We start from the raw sequence: 18,985 nt of genomic DNA on the forward strand, positions 1-18,985 counted from the left end.
GTTGGGAATCAACAGTGGCATGTTTAAAATACTGGACATTATAACTTCCTGTTTGGACTGAGGGGGCGGAATAGCAGTCATTACTTCTGGTCAAGCGCTGAACGAAGCGATGAGTTTAGTAACGCTCGTGCAGCGAAGCAGAGGTGGAACATTAGCAGTGCTTACGTTAACGGTATGGTTTTACTCTGATGATGACAGTAGTCAGCTTCACTTTTGAGTGAGAGCTCACACCTCTCACATCCGTGATCTGTGCGATTTGACAAGGACCTGACAGTCTTTATATAGAGAAGTTAACGTTTGAGAAAAGTTGCGGGGAAACTTCTCTGAAGATAATGTGAAGTTCAATATTCTGGACAATAACGATCCATAAAGTAAGATGGGGCATCTTAATATCAGAACTGTCTGCAAAACAACAGTGCTTGTGCTCTTTGTCATTCTTCAGGTAAGCTTATTATTACTATTATTATTATTATTAATGAATATTTCTATGTTGAATTTCCGCTTCTAGTATTTCATTAACTACAACAAATGCACAGAGAAAACATTTGTTGCGGTTATAACGACTGATTTTGAATTTAGTATTGCCTTGATAAGAATAAGCGAATTTAAGCACAAAGTTTGTCAGTCAGTCGTGTTGTTGAAATAGCAGGTGAGCATTTCCCCCAGATCTCCCACCAAATCTTCTATATTATCGTGTTATTTGCTAAATGACAAGTCTCACAGAAAGTGTATTGATATTAATATATGAGCAATTCCACCGTTTGCATGTGACATTTGCAGTTACAACCTCAAAGCATAAATTCACATAAAAAGTATACAACATTATATTAAAATATCTTACATATTTATATATTTTAAATGAGGAAAATAAACATGCATTACAGATGTGACCAAAAACGTTTGCGAGTTTACATACAACATATTTTGAAGAAATTCTGTGAATTAAACTTCACAACCCAAAGAAACAATGTTAATCAAAAGGATAAGAGTTGGCTCTCTATAGAACAAACATGATTGATTTTATTCTATTTAACATTTTTGTATTTATGGGGAAAAAGCTTCGTTATGCATGTGACCGATGTGAAATTGGCACTTGTGTGACTTTGCTAAATCAAATATAATTGTTCAAAACATTCACAGAGACATTTTTCAGTATTTTTACAGTACTGTAAAATACTTGCTTACACAAAAACATAGAAACGGTTTTGCTTTTTTGGTGAAAACTTAATGTTTTTTATGGCAAGGTTGACATTTGCATGGAATTGATTATATATTGCTCTGCAATTTTTGACAAAATGTTTTTTTCCTCCATCATTTGTTTAATTATTAAATAGTATGGACCCAGATGTAATTTTTTTTTATGCGGTAGTATTTTTTATGATTTTTTTCCTTTTCGAGTAAAATGTATTTATTTGGTAAATAAAAACCATAGACAAGATGCATTTGTATGTCCATTATTAGTCAGAAATGAAAGAAGGAAGAAAGATTGAAGGAAAATAGCATATATTTTGTAACTTCTATGACAATTAATTTTTTTTGGAGGTGATTACATCTTCCTGTCACCAAAGGGAGCATACTACTCTGCCAAATAACACTGCTATTCATACCCGGAAAAAAAAATCTAGATTTAGTTAGCTATTAAGCAGCATTTAGTTCACAAGAACAGTATTGCCCCAAAAGTGTGACATTAGAGGAAGGGAAACAAATTATCCTTTCGCAGATTTTTAATAATATAACATCTAATATCCTGATATCGATATATAAAGATATTGCGTTCAACCAATAGTTTAAATATATTGACTACATGTAAATACTTTTTATTTTAAATGATCCCTGTATGTAAAATTGCGCTCATATAATTTATGAAAAACTAGTACCGTAAACAGTGTATTGTCTTGACAACACAAAATAAATCATAGAGCATAATATGAAATATTGACTTTTGTTTTGTCCATATAATACTATATACCGTCATTTTGCCCAGCCCTAATTTTATACAGTAATTCATACAGCACAGAAAAAGGAACTTTTAAAAATGACTTCTAAGAAACACAGCAAAAACATGGCCCAGATCTTACCAGTCTACCACAAAAGCCAAATGTAATTTATTTATTTATTTTTTTTAAATTGCAATATGTAATTTGTAGCTTTAAAAAAAGAATTGTGTAGAATATAGATAAACCAATGGTACTCTACATGATTTATGTAATTCATACAGTATTTCTTTAAAAAATATATAAAATAATAAATTTGTTGGTCCTTACATTTAACCAAGTAAAACGTCATTATTAATGAGTGCTCATGATTGGAAAGATAACATTCTCTAAACTTAAAGATTAAATTTACATCATTCAGCACATGCTTTTGTCTAGAGTGACAGATCTTAGTGCTTTCAACTTTTTTAATGGTCAGTAATTTACTTTAACAGACTACATATTGTGTTCTAATTGGCTACATATTTATTGCAATGTAGTAAGCATTGATATAATTACATTTGTAATTATACAACAGGCCCGGTTTTAAAATCATAAGATTGAATTAATAAGGGTGTTAAAGCTACATTATAAAGTAAGCCTTGCAAATTCTGGGTTGGACCCTATTCTGCCTTCTAATCTGCCTTAATTTTTCATCACATAGATTAAACAAATAGCTGGACACATTCCTTTTAGATTTTGGCTGGTATAGACATCACACAATTGTTGCAGATTTGCTGATTACTTTACACATTCATGATGCAAATCTCCTGTATCACTGCATCCCAAATGTGTTTTATCGGATTGAGATCTGGTGGCTGTGGAGGTCATTTAAGTTTACTGAGGTTGTGTTTAAGAAACCAGTTTAAGAGGACTCAAGCTTTGCGAAATATTTTGTTGTAAAATGCCTTCACGTTATGGTCACATCAAGGCATGAATATGGTGCGCAACATGACTCAGATTGGCTAGGGAACACTCTTTTTTTTTTTGGAAATATGCTTTTTTTACAACTCTTCTAGCATTAAATAGTTGAGTTTGACCATTTTTGAATTTGTTCAGCCAATCTCTGGGTCTGGCAGGATCACTTTTAGCTTAGCTTAGCATAAATCATTGAATCTGATTAGACCATTTGCATCTCACTCAAAAAAAAACAGTTTAGCCATATTTACCTAGAAGATAGCAACTTCACGTTTTCCTTTGGTCTTAGTACACGATGTAAATACAGAATAGTCATCCTTTAAATGGGAAAATTATCAAAACTCTTTAAATTTCTGAGCGAGATGCTAATGGTCTAATTTGATTCAATGATTTATGCTAAGCTAGCATATTCAGATTTGCTGAATGGGTTAAAAAATGGTAAAACTCAACTGTTTACCTCTTGGAGACTTGGAAACTTCCCAAAAAGTGGAGTGTGTGTCAAGAAACGATATCAAGACTCATTAGATTAAGCAGAATTTTTGTCATCTTGTACAATTTTGGTGAGTCCTTCTGCTAACTTCTGTTGCTGTAGTCCCTCTGCTTCAAGTTGTGACAGCTTTAGGTGTCTGTTTATAGATACTTTTCTGGAGATCACAGTAGAAAAGATCTGTTGTGTCGCCTTTATATCAATGCAAACCATTATCTGCTTGCTGTATTTTGTCTCTTTTTTGGACCATTTTTGTAAACCCTAGAGATACACCGAGATGTATAAAGTACTAGAGACCCAGACTTAAGTAAAAGTACAAGTACTCTATCAAAAAGTGACTTGAGTAGAAGTAAAAGTGCTCTTTAAGCCACAAACTAAGTGAAAGTACCTAAAGTATTCAACATTTTTTGTACTTAAGTATTGCAAGTAGTTATTTCAAAATTTACTACTCACGTACTGAAAGTAAAAGTACAAGTATTGTGTAATTGTAGTATTAAAGAATGCAGTCAAAAGACATATTGTTTTGTTTATTTTAAATCTCTTTTTTTGGGAGCACGTCATTTAAGCAGAACGAAAGAAACATGACTTACAATACTGTTTTTCTCTCACGCTTGAACCACAGATCTGACAGATTATAACAGCGTTAACACACACCTTTCAAAGTTGTGTTGTCACAAAAACAGTCCATAATCCACTCAAAATGCTATTGAAACCCATTTCGGACACAATTTACTGTTGGTAAACGCTGTAACGAACGTTCTAATTCACTTGATTTTGATTTTATTGTAAAAAAAAAGAAAACGTTGTATATTACTGTGTTAAATGAAAATCTGAAAATATTTTATGGGTTATGGCTATGATTTAGTATTCAAAAAATGTTTTGTTTTGATTGTTTTTATTAAATTGGTCTTAAACTTCATATTTTGATAGTATATTTATTCATTCTGGTACTTACCATAAACCAACATCTCAACCATTTGGTACAGGCTGATTATTTTAGAAATTATGGGATGGTGTTGTGGGGGAAAATGTTGGTTTTTTTCTTGGTGTGACAGTTAAATGGTTACTTGTAATACAATTGTGTCCTTTAATACAGCAGTAAGATATATGAACTGTACCTTAATTTGACCCGCTCAAAGAAACACTCTTTCTGAATGTATCAAACAAAACTCATGCACAGAAGACAGCAGGAGCATTTATAGCAAATAAACTAATGTAAATATTCTCCCGCCGGCTTTTTAAACACAGTTTATTATTTGGTATTTTCTTCACCTTCTCAACAGAAAGGGCTGCTATCGGCTTTAGAAATGAAAGCGTTGTTCACTGACGGCGGGAAGAACAGCCGCGGTTACAGTCTATGTATGTATAATACGCGGTTATCACAGGTAATCTATAATAGACACAGTGGAGAAAACTTGCACCTCATACACGCCCAGGTCTGGATCCACAAGTATCGCTTTAACAGCCAAGAGGAGATGAACAGTTGAGTCTCACAACATTTCTCTGTAGTAGTGAAATAGCGGCTCGTGTGTTGTGCCGCCTTCACTCGCCCTCGCGCCTCCGTCCTTCGCCATAGTATTGCGACACCGCACATAGGAGATAAATGACGTCAGTACATAATAACCCGTTATGATCTATTACTGAACCGATATCGACCATTTTGACACCTCTAGTAACGAGTAACGATGCAGCTCATAAAAAATCTATCGGAGTAAAAGTATTAAACTCATCGAAAATATGTACTTAAGTAAAAGTGGAAGGAGATACAGTAGTTGAAGAGGAAATCCCAGTATCAGCACTTTCCAAAAATACCCACACAAGTCCATTTGGATCCAACATCCATGACATTCAAAGTCATTTAAATAATCTTTCATCTCCAAATTGATGACCAGTTTGAACATAAGCAGACTTAAGAAGACCAGGTCTACATCCCTAAATACATTAGGTTTTTTGTGTGTCTGTACTTGTATTCTGGTAACCTATGGCAATAATAGTCATAGTAATATAGTAATAAAGGTAATATTCATGACAATGCATGCTCTGATTTCACTTCCTGCAATGAGAAACACTGGAAGGCATTGAGGCATGTCATTTATACTTCTCTTATTAATTGTACAAAATGTTTACGATACACCAATAGTTGATTTAGTTATTTGTCAACTCTGTTATTGTAATATTTCAGTTCACTTTTTAAAAACGATGAAGAAAACATCTAAAATACTGTTTTAGACATGTTAGCATCTTAAGCTAAAGCACAAAATGGTGGAAAATGTCAACTCTGTTAAGGTTTAAAAGGTTTAATCAGAAGTTTGAATGAGTAATCATGAAATGTTATCATATTTAAGCATTTTGTATTATTTTACATTAGTAATGGATTCAGTTTACTGTAAATTATACATTTGTTGTATATAATTCCAGTTTAAGAAAAATTAATGGTTGGAAATACCCGCAATGGTGGAATGAGTCATATATTGTGACAATTTCGAGACTGGTTCTCATACTGTGGCAGCAGGAAAAACAAGAGTTTTATTCAAATTCTAAATGGATTATATATATAGCATAGAAAGTGCTTTTATAAAGACTATCTTACAAATTTCATCTATAATCATTAAAGCTTTCCACACAATGAGACCGTTCTCCTTAAAAAATGATGCATGACTGTTGTTACTAATAAAAATTTGGGTTCATTTGTGTGGCAAGGTGTCTTTCTCATATTATTCCTATTTTTAGCTCACCAAATTTGCATTTTGCAGAGGCTTTGTAACACGAGTGACAGAGTATTCAGTGTACACTTTTCATAAGTATGTGATTCTCCTGGGAATGAACCAGTAATAATTGTGCTACTGTAACACAGAGCTCTAGTTGAGCTCCATGAACCCCAAATTATTAGGCGGATGAAAGAGCACAGTCTGTGCACGTAAACAGAAGTTGCTCATGCTCCTGGTGGAGGCAGTATTTTAGTACACACTCATATGTGTCAGTTTTAATATAGGTAAATATATAAATGTACTGTTTTTTTGGACATTTTTTTTGTGGTTTATTTCTGTCTTAAAGGTCTTAAATGAAAAGAAAATGCCTCCTCATTTTGTCGTGTGTTAATGATTCAGTATGATTAATCATTTATTACTCAATTAATTATATAAAATGACAAAAGAGGCTGTTAATACCATTTTGTATTAGTGAAATAAATCCATACAAGTCTGACTTACTTACAAATACTTTAGTCATTTAAAGAGCCCATATTATACATGAAATAGGGTCATATTTAGGTTGTAAGGGTCTCCAACAACAGTCTAATATGCATGCAAGGTCATAAAACACTTTGATGGTCTTATAATCTGCATTTATTTTTACCTAATTATCCCAGCGACTCCCATATGAATCGTTCAGCGATTCATTTGTTCCCAAACCCCTCCTCAGCACGAAGCTAATCTGCGCTGATTGGACCGATGACAGCCTGCTGCGATTGGTCGACAGTGACAGGCTTCAGCACGAGACAGAGTGAAATGCCCAGCTGGTAATCAACTATATAAAAGTAGTCACAGTGCACACGCGCTTCATAGTGTAAGGCTTTTTTCACACACACACACAACCCTCCTCAGAAGAACTGGGGAGATTGACGCGAGTCTCTCTCTCTCCCTCTCCCTCTCTCACACACACACACACACAACGCTCCTCAGAAGAACTAGGGAAAGCGACGCGAGTCTCTCTCTCTCTCTCTCTCTCTCTCTCTCTCTCTCTCTCTCTCTCACACACACACACACAACGCTCCTCAGAAAAACTAGGGAAAGCGACGCGAGTCTCTCTCTCTCTCTCTCTCTCTCACACACACACACACACACAACGCTCCTCAGAAGAACTAGGGAAAGCGACGCGAGTCTCTCTCTCTCTCTCTCTCTCTCTCCTCTCTCTCTCTCTCTCTCTCTCACACACACACACACACACAACGCTCCTCAGAAGAACTAGGGAAAGTGACACGAGTCTCCTGTCTCCTAGCTTACGATCGATCGCCATAGCAACGACAAACGGCAGTGGAACGCGAGCTCACAAAAGCCTTTAACGTTAAATCCGTAAACAAAGCGGCACGCGTCGCGTTTTTAACGTGGCTTACATGTGATAAGAGAATATAAAGAGTAACCGCGTGTACTGTACCAGGTTAACAACTCATCTTTGGGTAGAGACTGTCAATATTATCCATCTGAGCACAGCGTGACTTCATTCGACCGGCGGCGTCTGTGTGTGTGCGTCTAGTGTTTTTTCTGTGTTAGTGGGCGGGGCCGCAGGTTTCAAATCTCCCTGGTTTGCGCGCGTAACTACTGGCGAGGCTTGTGTTTCGTGGCTGCGTCATCGCGAAACACCTAATGACTCGTTATCAAGACGACTCGTTTGAAGCACTATGAGTCGACTCTTTTATAGATGAATCAACAGTTTTAAACACTGTACACTTACAGATTTAAGCCTTAGCTGGATATTTCACTTCACTTAGAGCTGTGTTACACACTACATGGAAGGGCATTTTCAAAAACCCATAATATGGGCTCTTTAAGAAACAATAATAGTAGGAAATTTTATAAAAAAAGATCAAATCCAGTGCTGTTTAACGATTAAACGCGATCAATCGCATACAAAATAAAAGTTTGCATTTACATAATTTTGTGTGTGTATATTTATTATGTGTACACAAATACACACATCAAAAATGTCAATATTTACGACAAAATATGATACAATGTTTTTGTGTATAAATATAAATATAAACCATAAATATAAACCATTATTCATTAAGTGTTATTTTATTATTATTTTTTGATTGTTTGCTTTTCAATGCATGTGCATAATCTACAAATTATGCGCTTTCAGGTTAGCCACATCGTTTTCAAAATACATCTGGTTTTATCAAAATATATTTAAAAAAGTGTTGTCAGTTGTGTAGGGTGTTTCGGTATTGAGAAAAACCAATCAAAATAAAAAACCCTGTTAATTAAAAAATAAATGTTATTTCAGAATCTCAAGCAACTGTACATGACTGTTAATAATCCCTTTTTTAAAAAATGTCAAAGTGAATTCACTTTTTTTAACAGAGTTAATTTTGCAGACAGTTGATTTTTTTATTACTTATTTTGGAAATTTATGCTCAAAAAGATACTAAATGATTTGTAGATATTTTTAAATTAATGTTGACAAATGCTCCAGACTTTGTTTCAGTTATCTGCAAAAATAAAAAGTTAATTTAAACATTTTAAAAAAATTCATGTTTGAACATTTTTAAACTAAGTTTTCGTGAGAATCACTCATATATGTATTTATACAACAGTTCTGTCTGGTTCTTGAATCTGATTAGCTTCTGCATAGAACAGGACTCGTCCAGTCTCTTCAACCTTCACCATTGTGTATTACTCCACCCACATACAGCACTCTTTGTATAACTCTAAGTTACTTTTTGGTTGGCCATCTGTTCGTTTCTAATGAGTCTCCTGTTTTCGTTATTGCAGACTAGTTCATTAAAAAGAAAGAAAGAAGAAATGCTCGCATGTGTTTAGAGTTTTTCTTATTGCAAACACAACAGTAATCTGGTAGTGTTTAAAATGCTTTGACTTTTTCAGGGTTAATTATTGTGATCTTCCAGTTGCAACAGAAAAATACTGAAATCTCTGTAGACTGATGGCATTTCATGCCGTTCAGCCTTATAATCTTTAAATGTCTGCAAAATCACCTGTTTTGTCATCACTTTAGACATTACGCTAGAAAATCATTCATATACTAGCTCTAAAGTGACGTTTGTGAAGTAGCAATGGTTTCTGCTTTTCTGACGTCAGCTGCAGATGTGAATGAGTGGTGGAAGAAAGTAGTTCCTCTTAAAAAAGGGGTTTTAGACTCTTGTGTTTGATTTTCTTTTGATATACTTGATTATGTCCTTGAACTTGTATAAATGCAATATCACATAAGTAGCAATGCAATATGGCTGTATATCATCACTGGTGGAACACTAAGGCAACGTACGCCTCCCACCAGTGCCGATATACCACCATATTGCACTGCTACTTGTGTGATATTGCTCATATATACATATATATGTACATATACACATACAAAATGACATCATTATATATAAATATTAATAAATGCAAATATTAATATATGCAAATATTTTGATTACACATATATTATGTAATAACTAACTTCATTTTGTATGTAATTAAATTAATTAGTAATAATCATTATTAAATATACATTGAATATCATTAAAGAGCACTACTTAGGTCTTAATTTAAGTGAGTTAAGTGAGCATTTCATTTAATTTAAAAAATAGTGTACGACTTAGTGCCTAAAACACTGTTTGCACGTTTGCATTTACAAAGTATATTATTTCCATGAGTACTATTTCTAAAAGGTGTTTTTTTAAACTGAAAGGATTTTGGCAGATCTGAATGGAAAGCAGGTTGATGGAATTATTTGGAACACATGCAAATGTGCGTGTTGTTTATAGATGGACACGTCATAAAAGATGGTGATGTAAAATTTTAAATCCTCATGCAAGCTCACTTGAAAATCTTCCAGTTTTCCATAAATTACAATTGCAGGCTTTAAAATGTTTCTTATGACTTTTGTAGCATAATTAAGACTCTGAGCTGATAGTTTTTAAAAATGTTTTGAAATGTTTTTTAATGATTAAGAACCACCTTCTGTCCAGAGACTTTACAATAACATCTTTAAAAAAAAAATAATAGCAAAATCAGCTTGAACCTGAAACTCAGGCCAGACAGTCTGGGGGTCACTGATGGTGGAAAGCCCAGCCTCAAGAAGTTTACATCATTCTTTTCCTGTTATTCTCACCACTCAATCGCTTTGGCCACCTTGTTCTTTCAGCCTACAGGAAGTAGTACTGCTTTCAGGCCTGCTGTTCTATGACTTTAGCACAACAACAGTGTAATAGACAGTCAAAGAATATAGTTTCTAAGCACACCAACTGCCAAAAGACACCTCAGTCACTCCAAAAAGCTGCCTTTGTATAGGCTCAAGGTTTTACCTTCCACTTACTGTAAATAATGACACAATTTTTCATCAAGATGTTGCCTCTTACTTTTGCTACAATGTAATTGTTTTGTACCAGTTGTTTGGTTTAGAGTCCTTTTTGTTCATTTGTTCCTCACATACAGCTATGGTTTGATTATTTTCAGTATATGTTATGATTAGGCATGAGCCGGTATAAGTTTCTGATGGTACAGCATAATAACCTTGGATAAAAATATCATGGTTTCACGCACGGTATTGTGATTACTACTGTAAAATAAGTTCTTTTTAAATGTCCAGGTTAAAAACAACTACTTTTTCTCCTACTGAACACAATATATTTTATTTTAGGAAACATTTATAATATTTTGTAACAGTAGACATGTCAGGCTAACTAATTAAAATAAATAAATGACATTTGCTATCTTCTTTAGTTTTAAAAACACTGATTTCTTTGCAAAACATAAAAAATACATTTAAAAATCCTTGCTAACACATTAGGAACGGTATAAAAGAAAACTTTAGCGGTTTTAAAACCTTGGCTTTAACAAACCGCGGTAAACCTTGAAACCAGTTATCATCCCATGCTGGTTATATTTTTTACATTTTGCAGCTTAAAGGCACATGTTTTTTTTAACTAAAATATCCAAAACCACTAGAACAGTTTTATACATTTTGTGGTAACATTTTAATTGAGGGGGACATTCATAGGACTCTCATGAAACCTTTATAATTATGACATGATATTTTATGCATGCTCATGATAAAAGTGTCATTTGCTCAGTTATGTTATTTTAAATGCAAATGACACTGTTTGTTATGACAATTTGACATTAACGAATACATTACATTGCCGTTAAATTCAAACTGACATTACACCAAGACAACATAACTTGTCATAAATCTGTCATAAACATGATTGCCATCAGGCCATTATAACTGTCATGGATATTTTTCTGATCACTTTTTCAATGGAACAAACTGAATGTGTCAATGAAATGTCTTATTAAAAGTGTCATTACTCTGTCAAAATTTTTTTAAACGTGTCATTAATATTTAATGATATTTTAATGACAAATTCAGCTTGTATCAGTGTAGTTAATAACACTGTTATAAAAGTCATGACATAATTATAATGGCTTCATGACAATCATGTTTATGACAGATTTATGACAAGTTTTGTTGTCTTGGTAGTGTCAATTGTCATGACAAAAGACAAAAACAGGTTGTGATGTATATGTTTATGTCAAGTTGTCATAATTCAACCGATTCGACTGTTATTACTTGATTGAATGGGCATTCATCAGTGGTTATCAGCTGATGGATATGGGCCAGTAGTGGCCTTCTGTGCCTACTGGCAGGCATCGATTATTGATTATCATTGATCCACATGGTTAATCAGCTATAGATCAGATATGGCTGTGGCTGGAAGTTAACGAGAATTATTACCCTAACCCTAAACCCAACCGTCACAGTAATGTAAAAACAGATCTGGATCTGGAGTCTTCTCTGTTAGTATAGCTCATTATCATGTGGATGGCTAATAACAGCCTTCCTAGTAGGCACAGAAGGGCCTTACTGACCCATATCTATCAGCTGATAACCACTGATAACGCTGAATTTAATTGAGTGATAACATTCGAATCGGGTGCATAACATCTTTGCATATAAATTTTTTAACTGAATGAATGAAATTTAATGACAGTTATAAGCATGTACATAATCTCATTGACATTTTATGACATGTCAGGTCATGATTATAAAGGTCTCTTATGAACACCCATTCAAGTAAAGTGTCACCTATTTAACTTGTGCTTATATTATCCCAAATGTTCATTCATTTTCTTTTCGGCTTAGTCCCTTTATTAATCTGGGGTCGCCAGAGCAGAATGAACCGCCAATTTATCCAGCATATGTTTTACACAGCGGATACCCTTTCAGCTGCAACCCATCTCTAGGAAACATCCATACACACTCATACACTACTGGCAATTTAGCCTACCCAATTCACCTGTACCGCATGTCTTTACACTGTGTGGGAAACCGGAGCACCCAGAGGAAACCCATGCGAACACAGGGAGCACATGCAAACTCCACACACAAACGCCAACTGACCCAGCCGAGGCTCGAACCAGCGACCTTCTTGCTGTGAGGTGACAGCACTACCTACCGCGCCACTGTGTAGCCTTTTATCCCAAAAGTTTTTTAAGAAAAATCCACAGAAATATGCAATTTTATCTATTGACAAGGAACTGTGTCGCCTTGCTAATTAGAGCTTAGATCCCGCCTAAAAATTAAACCCGACCTACCCGAGGGCACCTTGTGTTCGAGCCCAACCTGGTCCGACACATTAACTTGAGCCCGAGCCCAATTTAAACCCCACTATTTTTAATACATGGGCCGTTAAACCAGTTCTCAACTAAATTCTGAGTTGTTTGAACTACAGAAATTAGTTTAGATGTATCTTAATGAATAATGCAACGGGCAGCATGGTGGTGCAGTGGGTAGCACAATCACCTCACAGCAAGAAGGTCACTGGTTCGAGCCCCGGCTGGGTCAGTTGGCGTTTCTGTGAGGAGTTTGCATGTTCTCCCTGTGTTTGCGTGGGTTTCGTCTGGGTGCTCCTGTTTCCCGCACAAGTCCAAAGACATGCGGTGTAGGTGAATTGGGTAAGCTAAATTGTCCATAGTGTACTGTATGTGTGTGAATGCAAGAGTGTATGGATGTTTCCCAGTGATAGGTTGCGGCTGGAAGGGCATCCACTGCATAAAATATGTGCTGGATAAGTTGGCGGTTCATTCCGCTGTGGTGACCACTGATTATTAAAGGAACTAAGCGGAAAAGAAAATGAATGAATGAATAATGCAACAAGAACGAAGCATGCAAACTGCATTGTTATTTATTCAGAATATATCCTAACAAAAGAGGACATTGAAGGCTGACTATCATCCTTTCTGGTATGGCAAACCTGCTTCATTTGTCTTTTCATCGTGGAAGTCCTCGTTTTTTGCTATCACCTCTTTCACACTGCACACGTGAGCAGAGCGTGATCAGCGCTTGTTTTTTTCTGCATCCATGTTAACAGATTAGAGCTTTCATACAGCACACAGAAGCACCGTGTCAGTGCAGAGCGTGCATGAGCAGAGCTGAAGCAGCAGTGCCGCGATCATTTTGGTACTGAGTCTATTTTTGCCGCTGCTTACGCTCAATTAAAGTGACAGTGCATTGATAATGAACAAAAACACATTGAATGACATTAAAAAGTAGCAATTTTACCCAATAAATGCATCGATAAGATCCACAGATTTTTTTGCACTGCATCTACTCTACATACTCATTGCGCATGTGCTGCTTTAGCTCTGCTTGTGTGTGCACTGTGAATGTGTGCCAGTGGAGGAGACGCTGTTGCAGGAGCTAGAGCATTGCTGCGCATGATGTGTTGTGAATTGTGCAACTTTGTAGACCCACTCACGTGTTGCTTAGGCCGATTTTGCTAAAATATTTGTACACTATTTCTAGTTATGGCATAGCTTTCCATCCATTTAGGCTAATTAAGTAATGACTAAAGCAAAAAAAAAAAAACGGACCTGGCCCAAAGATAGTGGCAGGAAATATCGGCCTGACCGGCTCGCAAGGTTTGGGCTTAGGCTGAGAATCTAAACTCTACTGCTAATGATGTCATACACACTCAATTTTGTTTTATAGAAAACAAAGAAACACCAAAAATGCATTAATATGTTGTACGTTTTATTAGACTGCACAGAGCAGCATTATAACAGAACACTAAAATGTAGTTAGTATGATAAAACCAACCCAGGCTCATTCTGAAAACGTAGTCCAGTGGACGTTTCTGGAGACCGCGAAATACGTCCCAGGAGGTACATGTTTTTGCAGTTTTTGTTTTCGCGAATCCACGAGAGGCCACTGTGTGCGCTTTTTCATATCTCAAATTTGTCTCGCGAGTGCCGTTTGCACCCGCTGTTCTCGCATAAGCCCACCAGAGGCTGCTGCCGACCGAACGTCTGTCTGACTGACTGGATGACTGGATGACTGACTGGCCGGCCGACCAATCGACTGACCCTCCTTCCCTAAACCCAGACAATTTTATCGATTGACCTGCCCACCCACTTACTTCCCTCAACCCAACCAACGATTTACAAAAGTTGTCCAGCAAAAGAAAAGCCCTCGTCTGATTTTTACCACGTTTTAGGATTTTACCACATTCTCACCCTGTCATTCACTTGTTAATTTTATTTTTTGGATTCTGTTTTTGTCTTACCTGATTTCTGGACCCCGGAGTCGAAGCCCGTCATCGTGGTCATCTCCTCTCTGCGTCTCATGTCCGCCGATGTACACAACGAGCTAACTGGACAAACTGATTGCAGCGGGAAAGCCCTTCACACAGGATAAGCGGTCAGCCGGTAAGCGAGAAAAGGAACGGCGTCACACCGCCCCGTAGCGTTCATTTAAAAAAATGAAATGCAGCCATATGTACCCCCAGCTAGATAATTCGTGGTCTCCAGAAACGTCCACGGGACTACATTTTCAGAATGAGCCTGTGTTGGATAAAACATCACTGCCTCTTCTCCATGTCCCAGCTTCATGAATGGAACAAATGGAAGCGGTGGACAGTGTCATAATAAAAGCTTCGCTTCTTTCACACTCGTCTCCAATCAGCAATTGCTTCAGATCACTCGTTTCACTTCAACAACTTTCAACCTTATTCTGCTTCATATTACCATGATGATAAGTGTTGAATACAGCCATGTTTAGCTCATCCATGAATATGATTTCTCAAGGAATCACATGTAATGAAGACAACAATGACTCCCATGATTTCACATGATTTCTCAGTCACACTGACTATGTTTACATGAACACCAATAATTTGATTTTAATGCGATTAAGACAATACTCTGATTAAGAGTCAACCATGCAGACAGTGATTTTTGATTAGTTTAATCAGATTAAGGACTAATCGAACTAAAGAGAAATCGAATTAAGACATGTGGAGTATGCCGATTTTAGTCGCATTATTGAAGTGCAGTACAGACATGTAAACACCTTAATCAAACTATTATCATCATGTACGGCTTTTCGCCACATTTTGTGGCAGGATAGTCCACACACACACCCACACACGGCTGTTTGACAGTCTTTGCGTCCACAGAGTCAGTGCAGACCACAGACACCTGCATCGTGAAATGCAGAGATTTTTTTTTCCTCCATTCAGCATGCCGTATGAACTTCCATTAAAACAACAGCTTCCAGCAGTTTAAAGTTGTATCCAATATCTCGTTTGTCACCGAATGAAAGTGAAAGTGCCAAACTGCAGTTAGTCGACAAATTAAGAATGAAACACCCGAAATTACATGAAACTCCAGAGGAAATGCGGATAGCCTGGTGACACAATGATGTTAATCTAAGTATGTGCTATGTAAAACATGTAAAACGGGGTCATGAAAGAAACATTCAAAAAGCAACTCATGTAAACGCCTAAATTTTATCATTGTCTTAATTAGATTTAGGCAAATAATACGATTACTGATGTCCAGGTAAACGTAGTCAGTGTCATTAAACTACTCCTTTGGGAAAATTGACATTCTGATAATAACGACAAATGTATGTGCTGTATATTGTTGTTACAATGCTGGAATTTCCAAATTAGATACGATACCTTGAACAATACCGATATTCGATACTGTGGGGAACAAATTCCGCAACATTAAATGAATGCAAATGAAGTAAAAAGTGGGGAAAAAACATCATGTTTATACCAAGTATGTCAGCAATCCTTAAGTCTAAAAGGCATAAAATTACAAAAATAATAATAATAGGGCATCACCCATGTTGGCCTGGGATTCGTCCAAGTGCTCCAGTTTCCCACACAGTCCAAAGGCGTGTTATAGATGAATTTAATAAACTAAATTGGCTGTAATGTGTAAATGAGTGTGTATGGGTGTTTCCCAGTACTGGGTTGCTGCTGGAAGGGCATCCGCTGTGTAAAACATATGCTGGATAAGTTGGCGGTTCATTCCGCTGGGACCCCTGATGAATAAAGGGAGGAAGCCGAAGAAAAATGAATGAATGAATGAATGTATGTGCTTTTTATTGTTGTTACAATGCTGGAATTTCCAACTTAGATACGATACCTTGAAAAATATCGATGTTCGATACTATGGGGAACTAATTCCGCAACATTAAATGAATGCAAAAGAAGTAAAAAGTGGCATATCATGTTTATACTAAGTACATCAGCAATCCTAAAGTCCAAAAGGCAATAAATAATAATAATAATAATAATAAGAAGAAGATGAAGAATAATACATTTGCGCAATCTCAGCTTATTTTCTAATTAAAACAAAAGTGTTAAAATCTTAATATTATTATTTAATATTCATCTTCCTGCTGGTGAGAAAGGGCAAAGTCAGTGTCAATACTAACCAAAAGTAGTATTTTATCATTTAAAATATTTTAGTATTGATATTTATCAATATTTTTCGATATTTCAAGTTATGTATTAAAATACACACACATACTTGTTTTTGTAATTAAGGGGGACATTCTATATGCGTATAGGTTTTTATCACCCTACTCTACACAAATCATACAACTAACACTAACTTTGTGCAAATCTATATGATTCATGAACTCTTTAGAAACTCGGAACATGTGCAATGTCCTCATAATCATCTTCTCCTTGCTATACCTATGTCATCTTATTATACAAATTAGTTTCCATAGACGTTTCAAAAACATGCGTGCTCGTCCATACATACAGCACTTCCATATTTTGTGTGTCACCGTAACCTCAAACCTTAAACCTTTAAAACAGTTCTTTTTTTAAAGGAACTATTATCCTTTTCTCATGTACCTTTTTGTTGTTATGTGTGTGTCTGTGTCTGTGGTTTTCATTACTATTTGCATTTCTAAAGGTGCCAGCTTCCCTGTTTCTCTCGAAATCATTTTAATATGATGCTGGCTTATTTGGTCTTTTGTGTCTATTGCATTAGGTTTCTGATAAGAAAGACACATACTGTTTTGCATGGTTAAATATATGAAAACTTTACCAAGCCCGGAAGTGTGCTTGTGGTTATAAATGAGTTTTCACAAAACAAATACTGTAATTGCGTGTCTTTCAGATCATTGTTTTACCATCTGACCATTTTATGGCTAATAAAACAGATTATATCATAGCAATGATGAATACGTATTGTGTAGGTAGTCACGTTTTATTTTGTTTCATTTGGGTTTTATTTACTGTTGTATTGTATGGGAGTACTATACAAACAGGCTATATGATATGAATGTATATATACAGCTGAAGTCAAAATTATTCGCCCTCCTGTGAATTTTTTTTCAGATATTTCCCAAATAATGTTTAACGGAGCAAGGAATTTTTCACAGTTTTTCCTAAAATATTTTTTCTTCTGGAAAAAGTCTTATTAGTTTTATTTTGGCTAGAATAAAAGCAGTTTTTAATATTTTAAAAACTATTTTAAGGTCATTATTATTAGCTTTCTTAAGCAATATTTCTTTTTCAGTTGTCTACCAAACAAACCACTGTTACCACCCTAACTTCCCGAATGAACCCAATTAATCTTGTTAAGCTTTTGAAGGGCACCTGTTTTTACCACATTTACAAGATGTAAGATAAGACTTTGGTGTCTCCAGAATGTGTCTGTAAATTTTCAACTCAAAATACCCATCAGATTATTTATAATAAAATGTAGAATCTGCCCATTTTGGTGTCTGATCATCATTTACACTACTGGTCAAAGGTTTGGGGTCAGTATAATTTGTAAATGTTTTAAAATAAGCTTCTCCTGCTCACCAAGACTGCATTTATTTGATCAAAAATACAGTACAAATTGTAAAATTGTGAAATGTTATTGTACTTGCTTGGTCTCTGGACATCAAGACCAGTGATGGGCATTTGGAAATCAAATTATTTAAACTCTTGATCAAATTTAATTAAATTGTCAAATGAATTATATGTATTTATTAGAAAAGGGAATTGTTACTCTTTCTTTCTTTCTTTCTTTCTTTCTTTCTTTCTTTCTTTCTTTCTTTCTTTCTTTCTTTCTTTCTTTCTTTCTTTCTTTCTTTCTTTCTTTCTTTCTTTCTTTCTTCTTCTAGTAATAATAATAGATTAGTAGATTAAATTATATATATATTATTCATAGAAATTGTTTCTCAAAAGATAAAACATATTTTTTAAAGATCACTAGCACATTGAAATGATGAATAATACCAAATATAAGGAGCACTGGAGGTTTCTATGTTCTCCCTGCGTTCACGTGGGTTTCCTCCGGGTGCTCCGGTTTCCCCCACAGTCCAAAGACGTGGTACAGGTGAATTGGTTAGGCTAAATTGTCCGTAGTGTATGAGAGTGTATGGATGTTTCCCAGAGATGGGTTGCAGATTGAAGGGCATCCGCTGTGTCAAACATGTGCTGGATAAGTTAGCGGTTCATTCCGCTGTGGCGACTACAGATTAATAAAGGGGCTAAGCCGAAAAGAAAATGAATGAATGAATGAATGAATAATCAACAACAACAATAATGATATTTGTTATTGGAATGGTGGTATAATCG

General features: G+C 35.5%; 1 protein-coding gene across 1 annotated transcript in view; it reads left to right on the forward strand.

Moving 5' to 3' along the window:
- The first annotated feature begins 227 nt into the window (after nt 1-227).
- Nucleotides 228-18,985, forward strand: part of LOC130218992 (uncharacterized) — a 45,136-nt gene continuing 26,378 nt past the window's right edge. Inside the window, exon 1 of the mRNA XM_056451268.1 lies at nt 228-442. Within this exon, the coding sequence (XP_056307243.1) occupies nt 377-442 (66 nt within the window). The 5' untranslated portion in view covers nt 228-376. The remainder of the gene's footprint in view (nt 443-18,985) is intronic.

The sequence above is a fragment of the Danio aesculapii genome, chromosome 25, assembly GCF_903798145.1.
Source record: "Danio aesculapii chromosome 25, fDanAes4.1, whole genome shotgun sequence".
NCBI lineage: Eukaryota > Metazoa > Chordata > Actinopteri > Cypriniformes > Danionidae > Danio > Danio aesculapii.